We start from the raw sequence: 19,576 nt of genomic DNA on the forward strand, positions 1-19,576 counted from the left end.
ATTTATGAATAAATCAGCTTAGACTACAGGATCACATTCATATTAATACAGATTCACGGTCACACAGCTATTTTAAACAACCGAGACAACTCTGATACAAGAGATTTGAATCTAATCTTGAAGATTAACATAGATGTTAGGACGACAGTATGCTGGCCTGGGCAATTTTTTTTTTTTCCACAAGTTAGATGACACATATGGATCATTCTGAATGTGCCAAACACATGTTCTGGACTTTATCCACAGTTATTTTTATTTATTTATTTATTTTTTCAGCATAATTTTTATGATGCGATTAAGATTGGGATGAGTATGCAAAGGAAACTGTTGATACCACAAGGTCCCATTCATGACATATTGCTACATCTATGTAGGTCTGCCTGTGTGTAGTGTATTTGGAAATACAGGATGTTGTTGTTTTATACATCTAATCATTCTTGTGTATCGTAAAAATAATTTCCTTGGACAAACTATAGAGCCATGACGTTGCAGCCTATAAAGGCAATGGACTTGATCATCAAACTATGAACCAAACCATACTGGTAAACTGCATGCAGTTGGTTTGAAAATGAATGCCAGTGACTTTAGAAAACCAGCTACTCACCCCCCCCCCCATAATCCTTGACAATAAAGTTTGATCTTCTTGTTTTACAGCAAAATGTATTTTGGTTGCATTACCTCATCACCATGGCTGCAGACCAACAGAGCCATTCTGAGGGATAGTTATGAAATCATTTGCTAACACTGGGTAAATACTGCCTTTGGTCTCTGCAGAAGAACCACCACGGCATTCACAAATGGCTACAAAGATCATGGCCACTGGTATATTAAGTATCTGCACGCACTGAACTTAGCTCATAATAAATTCAGTCTTAGAATAAACTTTGTCCTCATCTGGTTTATAATGCAGCTTTTGTTAAAGCTGTTTCAGGGAAGTGTTGACATTTTGAAGGCTGCAGTTTATAGTGCTCTCTCCGTTTATAGTGCTGATGAACGGTGTATTACATTGACAGTTGGTTCTTTGTATGGCTTCCATGTATTGTTTATGTGTGTATGCATACATATACACCCTTACTGCTACTGATGTCAGATAAATAACAGAAACACGTAAGCATAATGCAATTAATTTCAACAAAACAACACACACCAGATGGCCATGATCATCTTTAAAGGTTAAACTGCAGTGCTCTTAGTACCCACTGCTAAATGGTGGACTAATTTGTGGACTATAAATTCAGCTAATCAGGCCACCGTGTACTTCATCGATCATGATAACACATTTTGTGTCCAGAGACTTATCATTACAGGGGTTAGAGCTCGGAGTCCACTGATTTGTTACTGCGTGTAAGTTGGCCTTTAATTACCCGGGTGCACACAGGAAGCTTGAGGGAAAACATGATGAATAAAAACTGCTGAAAGGGAGTTCATTAGGAGCCTCGCTAGGGATCGCCGTACTTCTGTGCAACACCCTGGAACAAAAGCATGGGGTTTATAAAACTTACTCTTGAACACACCCCGATCACCCGCTGTCGTCACCACTAAAATACCGCGGAGCCCTCCAATCAGCGCTCCCGTCACAGCCCTCCAGCCAATCAGATCCTTGTACGCCATTCCAGCGAGCCGACCCATCGCCCAATCAGCGACGCCGCTACTTGCAGGCCCGAACCCCTCTTCAACCTTCTGCTTTCCGGAGGGGCACCTTCAAGCAGCTCCGCGGTGCACCGGCAGCGGCGTCCTCAGCTTGTGACCAGTGACTGGAAATAAGACTTTTACACAGATACGATGTCTTTCCTGACCGTCGGCAGGCTAGCGCCTAAACTCCTCAATTCAAAGGTAAGACGCCCCCCCCCCCCAAATAAAAAAAAAATAAAAAAGACCGCCTTCCCAGTCAAAGCAGCGGCCGTTACATCGGAAGCTAACGGTTAACGGCTAACGGCTAACGGCAGGCTAGTGAGCGTTAGCAAGCTTAGCCTGGTCAACTCATCCACATTGACAAATGCACATAATGAACGCGGTTAATGATTAATAAAACGGGCCAAACAGTCGCCCCCACGCCTCACTGTAAGAGTACAACACTTGGGTTGAACAGTCGTGCACTTGCGTTGGCCGTGTTAGCCAGAGTTAGCTCAGGGCAGCACCTCTGCTCTTCTTTCGCCGGCCTGCATTGGTCTCCGCCTGGACGCGTTTCTTTCATCCGCAGATTATCAGACTGCGGTGACTTCCACATTTATTTCCTAATCTACAGACACAGCTTTGGGCCTGTGACAAACACAGCCATTGGTTGTAAACTCAGCTTCTCACCACCCCACCGACCCCGGTTGACCTTCACTTTTAGGATTTTAGCAGTTTATCTGCTGTCATCTGGTCACTCCCCAAGAGATCTCCTGTGCTTTAAAAAATGGAGACATTCAGTCCACACTGAGGTGTTACTGCTGGAGGTTTCAGTGCTTCAATGTGAATTCAGGCATCAGGCATCAGTTTGCAATCTCAGTAATGTTTGGTGATCTGTGTTCTTAGCATGTGATTACAGAGTAATTGTGCCGTAATAAGTTGTAGGTTAGCACGCCTTTGCTGCCAAATACAGTAAATGACCTTCTACTGTCTGTACTACTGTCCTACTGTCTTACTCTACTGACCTCTCCACTTAGATTACATACACTTAACAACCCTTATATCAGCTCGTGTGACCCACCTAAAGCAAGTGATATCCTTCACTAACCTCTGTTATCAGCCCTGTAATTAGAAGTATATACACTAACCTGTGTCACACTCATCCTTTCTCTCTTATCAGTTGTAATCTTTGCTCAGGAGATTCATTAGCAAGCGTCTTTTTTTTTGTACTTACATAACATTCTTTGGACATCAAGTGTTTTGTCCCTGAGCTATCACTGCAAATCATGTGATTTGCATTTTAAGAGCAAGGGTGGTAAAAAAAAAAATGTGCTGCTTTCATTATGTTAAGATCATCTGAGAATCATTTGAAGAGAAATTGGTCTTAGATATATCTTGGTTTCACTTGGCTGAAATCTTGAATTGCCAAACTTAGACAATCAGAAAAAAATGCAGTGGATTCGGTACATGCTCATTGTCAGACTTTCAGAGGTCTTTCCACCAAGCAGCTTGGGGCCAGTTACACACAAAAGACATGGTGTATACAAATTTGTTTCAAACTGTGTTTTCTCCTCCAACAAGGTCGAGTTGTTGACTGAAACAAATGTTCAGTTTACAGTTAATCAAATATATCACATGTTTTCTATACACAGTGCACTATACTTGTTGTAATCTCTTTTGCTAGACAGTGGAAGTTGGGAGTGACTGAGTGAAACCGGTGCTCTATATTTAAGACACTGAGCTGTTATGTAATATGTCTCAACTGTATGGAAAGTGTATGTGTGCGCTGACGCAGGAGCCTTCCTTTTTGTTTCATTGAGCCTCATTGATGATTTTAATAAGCTGGCAGAGGAGACCTACTGGTCTGGTGCACCACGATAGGCTTCACTTCTCAATACTTTCATAGCCAGTACCATTGACTGTGTGGAAATATGTTTTCTTCATATAATGTGGGATTTATTTTTTAGCAGGATATAGTTCATTTTCATCCTCTACAAAGAAAGCTAAAATGTGGACATGTATATGTCCAGTATGAGCAATTATTTTTACTTTTTAGTTTGTGAAGATATCAAATCAGTGTGAAAGACACTTGTCGCAGTTTTCTAGAGTTCAACATGAATGCATCACATATTTGTTGAGGAAGACTTAAACTGCATAAGCAACGTCAGGATAAAGAGTTAAAGTGTAGTGAATTTGCTGCACTTTAATTCTGTTTTGACAAGCTAATTGACTAAGAAATGATATCCAATTGCATGTTTAGTTTAATTTAAAGGCTCTTTGTTCAGAACAAACTGTTGATCCCTTCCCTTCAAAAGCTTGATGTGAACAGTTGATATTTCTGAAAATCACATATTTCATCACCTAGCCTGACATTCATACATTAATAGATTGAGTCATTGGATTATACCATACATCCTGTGTTCATTTGTTGAGAAACCTGAAACCACCGGATCCAATGAGCCAACCAATCCTGACGTTCAAAACTTCTTTTTTTTTAATGGCACACCTTAAGCCGTGGAACAGTATTTTGCTGACTCAGAGCATATTCACATCACCACAAGCCCTCAATTTGATGAATAAAATTTTCCCCCCTCAGTTTATTCAGGTTTTTTTCATTGTAGTGGAAACTAACTACCAGCAGCAATGTACTGCATGATTAATAGTTAATCTCAGCTCGATGTGAAATGGTTGACAAGAAACTGTAGTTATAAAGTTATATAATGTACAGTAATTTGAAAAATTGGTTCAGAAAATATTAGTAACTTCCTACATTCAGAAACTACCAAAGGATTATTGATTTTAAGGATGATGCGGGTTTATTCACTTAAACTGGACGACCAGTGCACAATGAGTACTACTGCACAGCATTTGTGTTGTGCCAACTTTTTTTTTTTTTTTTTTTTTTTTCCTGCTGCATGGTTGTCAGTACATTCAAAAGGAGCTTTGCCAATGTGGATGTGCTGCTCATCTAAAAAATATATTAGGTTCTGTGCTGTCACGCTAATATTCTAAATCATTTCTTTGTCTATTCCACAGAATGCCACGTACTTCTTTGTGGCTGCCAGAAATGCCAGTGCATCAACAACAGTAAGCATTTTTAGTTAATGTTGAACAGTTTTGTTTTTGTTTTCTGAAAATAGATAGCTATAAAAGGCACTGTATTCTCCTGAGTATTTATAGAACATGTTGACGTGGATCAGTTTCTCTTCTCAAATGTTGACACAAATTCTCGCTAAGTAATCCCACAAGAAAGAAATGTGTTTTTATAATGAAATCAAATGTTTGATCCCCTGATTTAATGTTTCCACAGAATCTGAAAGATGTTCTGGCAGACCTCATCCCAAAAGAACAGAACAGGATCAAGAACTTTAAACAACAATATGGCAAAACCAACATCGGACAGATTACGGTTGACATGGTGAGTGAGATGCGTCAAGTAATCATAAAAAAAAAAAAAAAAAAGATAATGGATGTGAACATGTGCGACACCAGCCGTGATGCAGATTAGATGTGGCATGATGACCTCACCTAATCCGTCTGGGCCTGCCCAGCAGTGTTTACTGTCAGGCACACACACACTAACACCATCAGGTTCTGTTTCTCTCTCACTTCACCTGTGACCTCTGGATGGTTGCTATGGGGATTTTTGAAGTGTCTTTCACTTTTATGCAGCAGGCACTACTATTCAGATACATTGGCCTTACTCCAGTTTTTGATTTTTCTCTCGCTGTCTTTAGTAAAATTCTTGTCCTCATTTTGTAACAGCCGTTAAGCCTAAAAAAATATTAAGTAATTACTGCTTTATTTGTTGTTAGAAAGTCAGACTTCAGTATAAATATTAATATCTGTATGTGCTTGTGTTTTGCCTATTTTCATCCACAGGTCTATGGAGGTATGAGGGGACTGAAAGGTCTGGTGTATGAGACCTCTGTTTTGGATCCAGACGAGGTCAGTGTTTGAGCTGGGCCGAAATATCTGCTAGGCTGACACATCACCTCAATGTTCGTTTATTACAGTTGTGTTGAAGGTTGCGTGCGTCTGCAGATCAGTCACAAGAACTTTGGCAAAATAGGTTTTAGGGGATTTAGAAACTGTCATTATTACATAACGTCAAAAAATTAATTGTTAAACTGCTGTTTAGTAAGAGAAAATAAAAATCACTGGATTCATATCAAGATGGTGGTTCAAGTTCTGTAAAATGCAAACAAGGTTCTTATACCTGAGTTATTTTTACAGTTTTAAACAGGGAATATATTTATATCAGCCTCAGGTTAGTCATGCTGTAGTGATTCTGATTAGAGTCTAAGTAAAAAGTGTAATTTGAAATGGGAACTCTTCCTCCAGTGGCAATAATTTAACTCTCTTGGTCCTTTGGGGACCAGCCCATCTCATAGGTACTTAATTTGATTGCTTTCTCACTGAAGCCTAACGGCTTCAATGACAGAGTGATTTTGCTTGAATATATCTTGTTAGCAGGCCACCTCAGGGAGTGGGATACTTCATCATCCAAATTGATTAGGAGAATTAGAGTCTGTGATGGCATTAGGGCAACACTTCATGGTGCATTTCAGGACAAATCGACTGTCTTTCACAAACAACATCTTTCTGTGTTCTCCTCTTTCTCTCCATTGAATAACAGGGTATCCGTTTCCGGGGCTACAGCATCCCAGAGTGTCAGAAGTTGCTGCCTAAAGCTCCAGGAGGTGCAGAGCCGCTGCCTGAGGGCCTCTTCTGGCTGCTGGTCACAGGGCAGATACCTACTGAGGAGCAGGTGAGTGGGAGAGGAGTGCTGGAGCTGTCGATTGTACTGATGGATGACTGTGTACCTTCCATCCATCTGTCGGTGATGATGTCACAGACATTGTCCCATCAATACAGAATTTTCCCACTGTCAGCTGAATAACAAATGCCAGATTAAGGTGACATTTGCTACAGTTCAGTTTAGCAACTAAATAATAAATCAGGAGTCATCAGAATTCTGTTGCCTCAATATAGACATGGGAATGTGGATCTATCTATATATATATATATATATATATATATATATATATATATATATATATATTGAAAAGTCTTGTAAAGACTTATATTGTTTTATGATTGAAACAAGTCTCAGTCTTCCTGGTAAATAAGCACTTTTATTGTTGCCAGCTATCTCCTGGTAGAGTCACAAGATCACAACCTGAGCAATAAGCCTTTATTTTTCTAGCTGACGACAACTTTTTGTTGAAAGAAGTGTTTTCATAACATTACCCTTCCTTATTAAATGTTAAGCATTGCAATGTATCTTCTGTTGACTCTAGTCAGCTGAGGATACGTTAGGATAATGTTCCTTTGGAGCTTGGTTTTTCTTCCTCCTCAAATCACTAATTTATATTGTGCCTTTCTGTTTCCAGGTGAACTGGGTTTCCAAAGAATGGGCAAAGAGAGCAGCACTTCCCTCTCACGTTGTCACCATGCTGGATAATTTCCCCACAAACCTCCACCCCATGTCTCAGTTCAGTGCTGCCATCACAGCTCTGAACAGTGAGAGCAGCTTTGCTCGGGCTTACTCTGAGGGTGTCCACAAGACCAAGTATTGGGAGGCAAGTTTCTGTCATTTCATCTCCTCTTAAATAATACTTCCAGCTTGACCTCAGGGAGTGAATTAACTGGTCTAATTCAAAATGAAATATTGTGACTATTGGATAGATTGCAATTCACTGTATTCCAGGCTTTGTCCTCAAATAATGAATCTGTTTTACCTCAATCCAACAACTTTTTGTTGTATAAACAACATTACTGTCTCACTCAAGTGTTAGAATGGTTGTGAGCTTTTGGTTTAGTTTCCTACTGGTTCCTTATCCTCTTACGTTGCGTCTCTAGTTTGTCTATGAAGACTCCATGGACTTGATTGCCAAACTGCCCTGCATTGCTGCCAAGATCTATCGCAACCTGTACCGCGAAGGCAGCAGTATTGGAGCCATAGACTCAAACCTGGACTGGTCCCACAACTTCACCAACATGTTGGGCTACAGTGATCCTCAGTTCACTGAGCTAATGAGACTCTACCTCACCATCCATAGGTAACTGTTTAAAGAAACAATGTATGAAAAACTAGACCCACTACAAACAGATGGAGCAGTTTTCTCTCCCTTTACACATTTTTACACATTCTACATCAATCATGCAAAAAGAGTCAGGAAGACAATAAGTTTAAGTGAGAACATTGAGCTATCTGGGATTTCATGAGTAAAAAGAACAAAAATGGTTGAATGTGTGAGGTCAGAGAAATGGCCACTCTTCACATTTCAATCAAATACGATGTATTGGATGAGGAAATCTAGTCTGAGGTTGATTTCAGTCAGCATAATCTAAAATTTCAATTTCTTTTTAATGTTATAGTGATCATGAAGGCGGTAATGTCAGTGCCCACACCAGCCACTTGGTGGGTAGTGCCCTGTCTGACCCCTACTTGTCCTTCAGTGCTGCCATGAATGGTCTGGCCGGTCCTCTTCATGGTCTGGCCAATCAGGTTTGTACCAAGACAATCACTGTTCACTCAAACATAAACAATGTCCAGATTTTCAGGCATCTTTTGATGTAGAGCTGTGGAATTCTTCGGAGAGTCACACCGTCATGGCCCACAGGGACACCTGAAAATATCAGAACCATTACTACCACCATGGGCCAAACTGTCTATGTTCTAATAAAAGATTGTTGTTAGAACTATTGTTAGTTAGGACATAACCATCCAGGACAGAGTTTTTCCCCCTCTCTACACCATGACAGCACGTCGGTACGCCGGGTGAAAGATAATGAGTGCTGTCAGATACAGACTTTCCTCAGTGCTAGATTGAAAAGTTTCAATCTAGCAACAACAAGCTCTGGAGATTTAACTCCAGTGCTTGTTATAACAGCTACAGTATGTTTGTATGTTAATGCATGGTGCACCTCTTTCAATAGATTTTACCATCCTTTATAAAGAACTAGTTGGTGACTATTGTTACTCATCACTTATCTGCCAGCCTCTAAGACATTGGAGCTAAGTGCTTTGGCTTTCATTTAATTCTTAATTTGTTCTCATACTTCAAATAACCAGAACACATAGAGTTTCTGATTTACTCCTGCTACCTGATAATCCTTTACTTAAGGTTATTACAAATGAGTGATTGTGAATAATGACTTCAAAGTAGTAGTAATTTACATACATACTCATTCATATGCAATGTGTCTTCATCTCACAGGAGGTGCTGGTGTGGCTGACGGCTCTGCAGAAGGAGCTGGGAGGAGAGGTGTCTGATGAGAGGATGAGGGATTACATCTGGAACACACTCAAATCTGGAAGGGTAATGGCACACATTTCCACAAACACAGTCACAGTTACTGGTGTGATTTCATTTTTGCATTCCCTTTCTGGATTTTGAGACTAAACCATACAGGTGATGTCTATGGATTAGGAGAAAATCTGAATTCCAGGGGTCATATGTCACACTGACATTTGGTTGGCCTAAAGCAGCAATAAAGTCAGGATTAAAATTTGGATGCGAGATGTTTGAAATAATGAGTTGACCTAACATCACATCCCTTAATCTTGGCTTTAATACACTGAAGGATGATATTTTACTGATAGAAGGCATTCTCAGTTGTTAAATTTTAAAGGACTTCCATATTCTGTGAGAAGTCGGTGAATGAATGGGAAATTGCTGGTGGATCTTATCATGATCCAAAAGTTCTCTCTGTCTTGTCTGTAGGTGGTCCCAGGCTACGGCCATGCTGTCCTGAGGAAGACTGATCCACGTTACAGCTGCCAGCGTGAATTTGCTCTGAAGCACCTTCCCAACGACCCCATGTTCAAGTTGGTTTCCCAGCTTTACAAGATTGTGCCCAATGTCCTCCTGGAGCAGGGTAAGGCTAAGAACCCCTGGCCCAATGTGGACGCTCACAGTGGAGTGTTGCTGCAGGTAAGAGCTGTGTGGTGGCTTTTAATCATGCACTTGTCGTGGTACGATTGTCAGACGCTGATGTGTGCGTTTCTTCTCTCCCCTCCTGCAGTATTACGGAATGAATGAAATGAATTACTACACTGTCCTCTTCGGTGTATCCCGAGCCCTCGGTGTGTTGGCTCAGCTGGTGTGGAGTAGAGCCTTGGGCTTCCCCTTGGAGCGCCCCAAGTCCATGAGCACAGATGGACTGATGACACTGGTGGGAGCTAAGTCAGGGTGAAGAGCCACCTGAAAGAAGCAAGGGGTTAGTGTGTGAAGGGTGAGAGGAGGTGGAAATATCAAAAGGCAGACACAAGTTGACCCCCTGTCATTTTCAACCCCAGGGATTCAATGGGATTCAAAGAGACAGTACACTTTTAATATAATTTCATAAAAAAGGGCCTTTTAAATTGTCACTCTGTTCATGTTTTAGTGTGTTTAGTTAACCACTGACAAGTTTTCCCAGCAAGCTTCCATATTTGCAATAATGTCTAGTGAACACTTCAGACACACATATTTAACCCCCAGTAGGCTCAAACTTCATACCGTTAAGTCTGCTAGCTTCACAAAGATTTTCCCCTGTGCAGTGCCTGTGTGTTTGTCATTGAGCACTAGATCTGAACTATGAATAGGCCGTGGCATTCAAAGGGAATCCTGGGAGTGAATTACACTTCCTTTGTATTTATAACTTTAAGTCCTAAAGTTAAAAAAAAAAAAAAAAACTGACTCAACTATTGCTGCTTTTTGGCAAATGCAGTAATTTGTGTTTCAGGACATCCCCAAGCAAGCTGTTTTCCGCTTAGAGACTCTTAAGTTTTTTTTCTATGCAATGTTCCCACTTGCCATCATCCAACCCAGACTACCAGTGCATTTCACTTCCATGAATGAACACTCCAGCTTAGAAAAACTAGGTCCTCACTGAGTACAATTAACAAGCTGTTCAAGATAAACCTTCAGAAGCATGAAAATCAGTTAAAAGATACTGCCCCTTTAAATCTTTGATGTCCCCTTTTTCTCCAACATGTAGTTTTTTTTGTTTTTTTTTTTTAAATGAAGACCTGTATTACCTCTATGATCAAAATAACTCTATGTTCATTAATGTGCGTTCCAATTTGCAATGAATCTCTTTTGAGTGGTCGAGAATCAAGAATAATGTACAGTAACCATAATAAAGATTTGAGCCAAGGGTGTTGTAATTGGCCGCCTGTAATAAATCCTTAAGAGCAAGCTTGAAAGAAAAGTGGGAGAGAGGGACTTGTATTAAGGTCCTGTCTTATTTGAGTGTATGAATGTTACTTTATCCCCACAGGAGAGCGCTTTAAACATCAACTACTCCAAAATGAGCACTTGCTTGATTGGGTATCCTAATTTGTAGCAGTAGACACCCCCCAGGTTGATTGTGTTCCTTTTTACAAAGGTTTTTTGGTGTTGAATATGTATAAAACTATAATCTTTGGGTTCTCATTTTGTGGTTTTATTTATACTTTGTGTACATAGGTATATATATGTAAAGCATGAATTTATAAGCTGGCTCACTTGTAATGACCACAATGATGACTTTAGTTTATCCACAGTGTAGTACAGTCTGTGACGCTCAGTCTCACTGGACACAGTGAAATGTTAATGAACAAAAAGAAACTGCAGCTATCTTGTACATACATGATTTCTCGCCTAGCTCTGTGGGCTTAGCTGGTGCTTTTCTCTTTTTTCAGGTGTTTCACTTGAATGTTTCAAACTTGCTCTTAAGTTCCGGGCGTGTCGACACTCCATTTTTGTGTAGTTCTTGCATTTCCCCCCCCACACACACACACACACACAATCTACACATGCTGTGCTATTCAGTAGTTCTTTGAGATGTGAGATTCTCTCTGCTCTGCAACCAGCTTCCTTCTGGCTCTGAGGCGTGTTTTGTGTTTTATCATAGCGTTCTTCCATGTTGTGGTTTGTACGAGAAATTAGGTTATTTTGATCGTAGAGGAGCAGTAAGATTGTCCAGGATAACTGGGAGAATTCATTGCAGATGGGTTTGTCAGAGAAACATTTAGGGGGATGGGGCTGGATGGGTCAAATGGACAAGAAAAGCTTGAAGAGCAAATCCAGGAAAACCTAACAAAAAATGGAAAAATAAAGATTTTTAATAACACCGTTTTTGTCTTGTCATCATTGGCCTCCTTTGGCTGAACCAGCCACAAGCCTCCGCTACGTCCTTGATAGAGATGAATGATTCTGATTCCTCATGTTCACCTGAAGGTTGAACTTTCTATCTAAGGCCGCTTGTTTGAAGCCGGCTTGTATCAGATGCAGGTCTTTTTGTTGTTCCCTCTTTTTCATAAAAGCATTGAAACTGATAATTTACTTTGATGGCTGATCTGCTTTAATTTGACCTGTTAAAGGTGCATTATATCAACCTCTGTTGTGGAACAGTTTTACAGTCATCTGTTCAAGAAACCAGCTCCTTTTTATTGTGCTGCCGATGCGTTTACGTTCTATTCAGATCTGCTTGTTTCTTTAGAAAATCATTCACTCCTGCTCTCCTGTTCTTTTTTTGCTTAATGCGTCTTGTGCTTTTAATTCCTCTGTGTCCTTTAGTGATAAAGGTTCTAATAAATATATTTTTCCATAATGCCATAATGGAGGTGACTTTTCCAGAGCCTGTCTCTTTAAAAAGAGCCGTTTCTTCAGTTACGTCATGCTCTGCCAGCGCTGGAAAACATGTTTTTGTTTTTTCTTCTTACAAGTGGGCATTATGCAGAACTGAGACACTCCTCATGAGAGGCGTCAGCTCTGATGGTCTATATTTTCCCAAAGAGCAGTGATGCCATGACAAACACAGCTGTAAATAAACGATAATAATGAATGATGGCTGAAGTCTCTCAGGTTGTCAGCGTTGGTGTTATCAGTTGCACAGGTGCTTCTGCTGCTGCTGCTGTTGTGAAAAAGCCTAAAACAGTAACATGTTATGTCTTGTATGCGTCTCTCAGATGAGATGTCCTTGTGAGATTCTGTGGTTTTTCCTCTGCGACGTGAACTGAGGAGGGAGGTCAGGGCCGAGTGCACACAGATGATGGATGATCCCGTCATGTTTTTTATGGGAATTCCTACCATATCTGTAATATGTGGTTACAATTACAACCCAACACATTCTCCCTGTCCCCGTTGTGTTATTTGTGCGTTTGAACTTTGATCCAGACAAAGCTGGTACACCTCACCCGTGATACCAGAGCGTCTTTGGGCTGCCTTTCCCGTCTGAGTTTGTACTTCTTCATTTGTCACCGCTGTGGAAAGACAATTCTGCTGAGACTTGACATTTATGTAATTATTGTGATTGACAAGTTTAAAAAGGACTTTGGTCCAGATAGCCACCTCTCCTCTGTGCTGTTATTAATAACTGGCCCAAATACCGTCACCCCACTCTGGTTTCCTGCCAGTCAGCTGCGCTTACCTCCTGTGTCCATGTGCACCCAACATAATACAGCCCCACTGTACACTCCTGCTGCGGCGGGGGCACAACTGTTTGGCATTCGATTCTAATGAGGAGTATAGAAATGACCAAAAGAAATATTCTGACGTTATAACAGCTTTTTTTATTTAAATAAAGCTTTGAAATACACCACAATATTTACAAATACACCCTTCTAGCGTGCAACATAAAAAGTGAGGACTGTAAAAATGTCAATATTTTTCTATTGTAATGTATCTACATCCAGGTATACATTCTTTGCCACTTCTGTCAGATTAAAGGTCATGTAGAAACCAGCTGTTTGACAATTAATGTGCAAATATAGTGCTGCGGCTCTGACTGTCTCTAAAAAGTGTTTGCATTGTTTCTGATTTCTGAGTGTTGGCACCTACAACAGTAAAACTTGGCATTAAATTCAGTCTGCACAGAGCGAATTAAATAGAGAAGAAAAAAGTGCAACATCAAAGCTGATCAAATAATCATAGCCAATTTTATATCTTATTGCTTAAAAATATAACACTCAATTACATTTTTTTATAATTGAAAAATATTTTAATGAGTTAATATTTCCCCCCCATGTAACTGCTGGCTTTAATATTCTTCATGCGATGATGTTTCAACATCCCTTCACTTCCAAATCAACTAATAACAGAAACACATCAGCTTTGATGCCAAAATCTGGCTTTATAAGCACCGAACCAGGGTGTATGAGACAGAACGGGGATGATATGGACCGCCTGTTATCAGAGAAAATCCTACATTCACCTTTGGTAACCTAAACATATCAGTCAATCCCTAAAATACAGCAAATACAAAATAATTAACTTTTTGGGGTAGGTCAATATAAAATATTGATTCCCCACTAAAATGTCACACTAACAATGTAACACAAAAACTTGAAAATTGTATATTTGCCCTTTGAGTGTGTTACATCCATGCATCATGTGTGTAAATACAAGTTTAATGAAAAAGGGAAAAAAAAAAAAGCATGAAGCTGACAATGATAAATGATGTTTTATTCTACAGCCCACTAACTTTTTTTTTTTTTTTTTAAACAACATTGAACATGACAGGAGCAACATCCTTCTGATCACCTTCAGAAGATAGAAAAAAGAAAACTTAAGATCCATCAGAAATTGTTTTTTTTTTTTTTTTTTTACTGCCTGAATAAATGATTGTAACTGTAACCTAATTCCATAACTGTCAAACTATTTTGGCTTTTGATGTGATTCTCAGAAATGCAAATCAAATTGCATCTTAATGTCATCTTTTCAAACCAAACTATAAATTAATCAAATAAAAATTTGGTAACCCAAACAATCTGTCCCACAGTTCTCTCCAGCCTTTTAATTAAGGTGCTCTCATTTGTCCAAAGTCAAACTGCTGCTACAATTTCTATTAATCACCTCAAAATGACTACTCGTGCTGGGCTGTAAAATAAGGCATTATTAAAATTGGCAGGCCATATTTCACTGTCCAAAACTACAACCTCACAGCACAACAACAGCCAATATTAAGCCTCCACATCAACTGAGGATGCAGCTAACTAGTAAATGAATTAAAGTTTGCCCCTTTCCGATTGTTGCACTTCAGTGATCTTGCCACCAGACTCTGTGACAGCCCCCTACCCATCCCACACATGGCACATTTGATTTGGTTCCCAATTAAATAATAAAAATTTTAGCATGTTACCTCTGGTGAATAAATTAAAAAGCATGGAATATTGTTCACAACTATACGTCAAACAATATATTAGGGTTACATTTCAAATAAAAGAAAGTGGTAAAAGAGAGGCAAATAAGAACTTCCTAATACAGTATAATCAGCTGAACAAAGTGCTGAAATTAAACTAAAAACTGGAAACATTAACTTGAATAAATGGCATTGTGACAGATAACTATGCACACAGTGAACATTATGACATGAGCAAAAGTCTGAATCAAACTGCCTCTGTACCTTAAAAAAAAAAAAAAAAAAAAAACAATTAAAGGATATCCTGTTAAGTGTCAATGTGCTGTTCATTTAAAATAAGAGTCAACGCTATGGTTGGCAGCATGATGTCGCAACACAAATACAGCTTTTAAGGGCTATGGAAGAGCAGTAATGTTTCCCTCTGCCAAACAAGGATCCCTTCAATGGAGGTAGACAGAAACTTGACAAAACTCAACAACTGAACAAATGCAGAAGAAGAGTTATCCATAATCAGACAAAATGCTTACAGGTGTTTAATATCTTCAGGGGCCAATATGATGCCTATGCAGCGGTGAGGCGGTGTGTGTGCAGCATCATGCAGGTGTGTGCGAATCAAGGAAATAAAGGTTGCTATGATTTAAGGCCGAATGGGGAGATGAGGACATATAGCTGCTGAGATCACGTCTGATGCACCTCGTGAAACATCAGCTCCCGTGGGATACGAGTCTCTGGGCCGTACACCTTACAAGCTCGGCGCTCAAACGCAGCGACGTTTTGCTTTACAACCTCATCGAAGAACATGGTTGCTAACTGGGAGTGCAGCAAAGAGCGGAACTCAAACGATATCTGTAAAAGACAGAAAAATAATGCTTCTGTGAATATTGGAAAGAATGGTGTGATAAAATACACCAACAACAGAAGGTGGATTACACATTGACAATATTTTGTGTCAGATTAATTGTTTTCTTGTCAGAGTTAGCTGATTATGGATTTTCTCACCTATAATGTCTGTACAATAAATATGAAACTACCGTCCCACAAACAGGTAGCTTTGCTTAACATAAATCGTAGACAGACACTTGTTTGTCAGAGAGCAAGCTGCGGGCTACGTACAGAAAAGTCTACTGTGCAGGTACGAGGGTAGCCGGGAATGCCTGGACTGAAGCGCCATATTGTCTCCAGATGATTGAAGAGCTTTCCGTCTGTACACACTGCCTAAGAACAACCAAAAGAGAGAAAGGCTGATCAAAACGTGAATGTTAAGAAATTTATTTGAGTTTGATTAAAAGAAAAAAAAAAAATCTACTAATTTTAACTGAAGCTTCTCTTGGTGTAATATCACCACTGATAAAAATCAAATATATTGGAGTGTAGCTGCTGTGACTTACTTTGACTAGATGAGGACGCACACTTGTTATCATAGATGTGTATCTCTCCACCACCGGAGGGAATCCCACTTCAAGCTGGGCTTTCGAGTGGCCTGCTCTTTTCATGATGGTCTGGGACTTCTTACACCACGGCACAAAGTGCTTGTATTCATCAACATTGGCCACAACATCGTACATTTCCTGCATAGAATACCTGAGACAAACATTTCAACGTTCAGATGTATAAAAAACACACACACTCAAAGAAGATACGGTTGTTACTATTATCACACTGTAAAATTACCCAAGTATCCTACGCTCAGAGTACTCCTTCCTTTTGTTGGTGAGGCTGATGAAGTTTCTGCTTTGGGGAACGGCTGTCATTGTGTCCCAGTCTTGAAGGCAAAGCGCTTTGGGAGTTCTTGTCATCAAAATGCCACAAGATGACAAGTGTCTAAAAGGTAAGAGATCACATCCTGTGAGCCATTTTCTGGAAAGAGTGACACCTAACACGGGCTGAGCGCACAACAAAAAAGGCCCACTATGTTCCAGTCTACAGTGACTGAAGCCAACGAGTGCATACGGGACTCTGGACCAGGATCTGTGTGTTAGGAGTGTGCTGGTAATTTCTGTATTGTTGTTTTCTGGCTGGTAACCTGTGGAATGTGTCCTTTCTGACATGAATAGGAAAAAGCATCATTACCTCTAACAAACAGGGATTGTCAATTTTGCCTTAAATCAATATAGTACAATACAGGATAGTTTCAAACAGGAAATATAGCTTGTGTTGTTTACTTGTTATTTTCTTTGCTTTTGTAATTAGCATGACTGAAACAGGGAGCACTGTAATTTCCATGTTTAATAGCATAGCTGTGTTTGCTGCTGTTGAATGTAGTATCACTGAATGTTTTCTGTATGCTTTGTAATTTCCGTGGCATCTCCTCTCCTCCAGCTCTTGTTCTTTCTCCATCCCACTACTGAGCCCCCGCACCTCTCCTTCACATTCACTCTCACTGCCACCGCCTCTTTCTCTCTCCTTCTCTCAACCCAACCAGTCGAGGCAGATGGCCGACTGGCCCCCCCCGGTTCTCCCCGAGGTTTCTGCCTCTTAAAAAGAAGATCTTCTTTGCCACTGTCATGAAGTGCTTGCTCTCGGAGAGACAATTGGTTCATTTTTACAACTCTATAAAGAGTTTGGTCTAGACCTGCTCTGTGTGTGCTCTTTGTTATGATTTGGTGTGTATGTATATATATATATATATATATATATAAAAATTTGATTTTATTCACCAATACATAAACATGTCACTATCGCATCAATACAAAACCAACATAATGCAGCACAACCTCAATTCAACTCATAACAACAAACTGCCGATTTTGGTTGGTAAAAGAAAATAAAAACAGAATCATTGGTATTGATCATCACTGGAGCTCAGATGCCAAGCTCTTGCCTTAATAGAAAATGTCCCACTTTTGACATAAAACAAAACAACAACGACAAATATGCAAACAAGTCTTTTAGCTTTCACGCATTCTTCTTACAGATCGATTCAACGTCTGAGACATTTCAGCACATTTCAAACAACTTTACATGCAAGTTGAGGTTTTCCCCACACACTTTGTCAGCAGCTCTCTCCAAAAGCTTTGTCTTGTGATTGATGAAGAAGTTCATTTGAATTTAGTTTTGCATTCCTGACATAATGTAGAAACCAGGCTGCGTTTTAGTTTCACTTTCTTTAAAAAAAAAAAAAAAAAACAAATATATATCCTTTCAGATATTTCTTCAGAGCGCCCAAAAGCACGAACGCGTCAGCTAACTGATTAAAAAGGTCACAGGGTGAACTTATCCGTTCGGGCTCCTTTATGTCTGTTTCTTATCTGAAACTGCAACAGAAAGAAGTGTGTGGTCTCGATATTAAAAACTGATTGCAGAGACAGACGCCTTATTGATCATCGGTCACGGGTGTTCAGTGATGAAACATTAGTAAGACCGACTGCCCTTTCACATACAGCTGTATAAGTCAATCAGCACCGCGGCTCACCTGATGTTTTGTCGAAGGCATCCTTTCGGCGCCGGTGCACGACACAGTCGAGGGGAGCCCACGGTGGCGATCTGCAGGAAGTCACTGAAAGTCCGCACACCCATCGGTAACCTCCGGGCTCCGGCCGTGGCTGCCATCGACCCGGCCGCCTCAGCTCACAGAGCGAGAAGCTGAGCCCCGCAGGTCCGCTCCAAAGCCCGGCGGCGGCGGCGGGAGTCAAACTGTCCGCGTCAAAATAAAGTGGAAACCTAACGATAATTCAGACTTTAAAACAAAATAAAAAACGTTTTAGTCCAGCTCGACTTCAGCCGGTTCTTCGGTAGCTGCCAGCGGGGCTTAGCTTCGGCTACCGCTGCTAACGTTAGCTAACATCGGCTAGCAGCGCTTCAGAAGTCTCGACAAGCGCGACGAGCGGCCGCGTCTCTCCGACACGAAGACATACCACTCTCCGCTTGGAGCCCCAAACCTGCAGGAAAGATCCGCTTTTCGAAGCCGCTTCTGGGGTTCGGGTGTTGTCAAATATCGCCCCGGCTGCCGACGACCTTCTGCGGCTAAATAAAACGCCGGTGGGACAAATTGTTCCTTCCTTCAGTGCAACGCTTGGCGGCCCTGCGGCGAAATGCCGCCCCCTGTGGGCTGGAGGACGAAGGCAAAATTAAATTAAATAAAATTAAATTAAATACAATAAAATAAAATACAACAAAATGTTTGATTTACTGTTGGTAGTTTGTGGTCTTCTGCCATAAAGTTTATTTTTACTATGCCTTTAATGTCCGAGATGTTTTAGGTCTCAAAAACAGATTTAAGATTAAACATTTTTGACGATATAAAAATAAAAATAAAAAACCCACCGTAAATATTAAAAACGTAATAAAAATAGGTGCATTTTAGTTAGTCATGATGCAAAAATGGCAGCTTGTGAAGTCTGAATATTTGCTCCACGTATGTTGGTCAGTTGGTTCGACAGCAGCTTTTTGGAAAAAAACAAAAAAACACCACCACTAAAAACAACAACAAAAACCTACTGAGGTGGTCTCCCGGGGCTTTGGTTTACATTTAGGGTCAGATATAAACCATTTCCTATTTTAGTGTTTGTTGTTTTTACATTAGCCTTGGCAGAGGCCTGCACTGTCTGAATGTTCCTCTGGTCTAATCTATCTATTCTTTGGTATTAGATCATATTCATGTCTGTGTCAATAAACAAGGAAAAAACAAGAAACAGAAAAAACAAAAGGCACATTATGAAATAGGTTACATCACATAGCTCAAAGCTTCAAATTATATATGAACAACACCCACAAAAAAGGGGATTAAAACATTAATAAATAATTATAAAATATTGACAAAGACTCGGGCCTCTTTAATAATGGATAGGGAGTTTTTGTTTCATTGATTTGTTCCTCTGGCAGCTCTCTTTCGCAGATGTTATCCTCATCT

The 19,576-nt window shown here is 40.2% G+C and overlaps 2 protein-coding genes across 3 annotated transcripts; one reads left to right on the forward strand and one right to left on the reverse strand.

Annotated features, from left to right (window-relative positions):
• Positions 1-1,673: 1,673 nt before the first annotated feature.
• Positions 1,674-10,359, forward strand: cs (citrate synthase). Its single transcript, XM_029506702.1, has 11 exons — positions 1,674-1,833; positions 4,648-4,698; positions 4,922-5,029; positions 5,494-5,559; positions 6,251-6,382; positions 7,008-7,196; positions 7,477-7,676; positions 7,996-8,125; positions 8,838-8,939; positions 9,345-9,554; positions 9,646-10,359. The coding sequence occupies exons 1-11, from the start codon at positions 1,783-1,785 to the stop codon at positions 9,814-9,816; spliced, it is 1,410 nt and encodes a 469-aa protein (XP_029362562.1). The 5' UTR covers positions 1,674-1,782; the 3' UTR covers positions 9,817-10,359.
• A 3,711-nt stretch (positions 10,360-14,070) lies between these two features.
• On the reverse strand, positions 14,071-18,714 carry coq10a (coenzyme Q10A). Of its 2 annotated transcripts, none has more exons than XM_029506704.1 (5): positions 18,140-18,714; positions 16,399-16,548; positions 16,116-16,308; positions 15,841-15,942; positions 14,071-15,573 (listed from the first exon to the last, which is right to left on the reverse strand). In XM_029506704.1, exons 1-5 carry the CDS (start codon positions 18,274-18,276, stop codon positions 15,406-15,408), a joined length of 750 nt encoding a protein of 249 aa, XP_029362564.1. In that variant the 5' UTR covers positions 18,277-18,714; the 3' UTR covers positions 14,071-15,405. The 2 variants fall into 2 exon arrangements, with proteins under 2 accessions (XP_029362564.1, XP_029362563.1); XM_029506703.1 differs by having other exon boundaries at positions 16,399-16,584.
• Positions 18,715-19,576: the final 862 nt, after the last annotated feature.

Source organism: Echeneis naucrates, chromosome 7 (genome assembly GCF_900963305.1).
Source record: "Echeneis naucrates chromosome 7, fEcheNa1.1, whole genome shotgun sequence".
NCBI lineage: Eukaryota > Metazoa > Chordata > Actinopteri > Carangiformes > Echeneidae > Echeneis > Echeneis naucrates.

Coding starts and splice junctions, on each gene's coding strand:
- coq10a (XM_029506703.1), bottom strand. CDS start 18,276: ATGGCAGCCACGGCCGGAGCCCGGAGGTTACCGATGGGTGTGCGGACT. Junction 16,585..18,139: donor TGCCTTCGACAAAACATCAG/GTGAGCCGCGGT, acceptor CACTCTTTCCAG/AAAATGGCTCACAGGATGTG. Junction 15,943..16,115: donor TGCGTCCTCATCTAGTCAAA/GTAAGTCACAGC, acceptor GGTTGTTCTTAG/GCAGTGTGTACAGACGGAAA.
- cs (XM_029506702.1), top strand. CDS start 1,783: ATGTCTTTCCTGACCGTCGGCAGGCTAGCGCCTAAACTCCTCAATTCA. Junction 4,699..4,921: donor ATGCCAGTGCATCAACAACA/GTAAGCATTTTT, acceptor ATGTTTCCACAG/AATCTGAAAGATGTTCTGGC. Junction 6,383..7,007: donor AGATACCTACTGAGGAGCAG/GTGAGTGGGAGA, acceptor TTCTGTTTCCAG/GTGAACTGGGTTTCCAAAGA.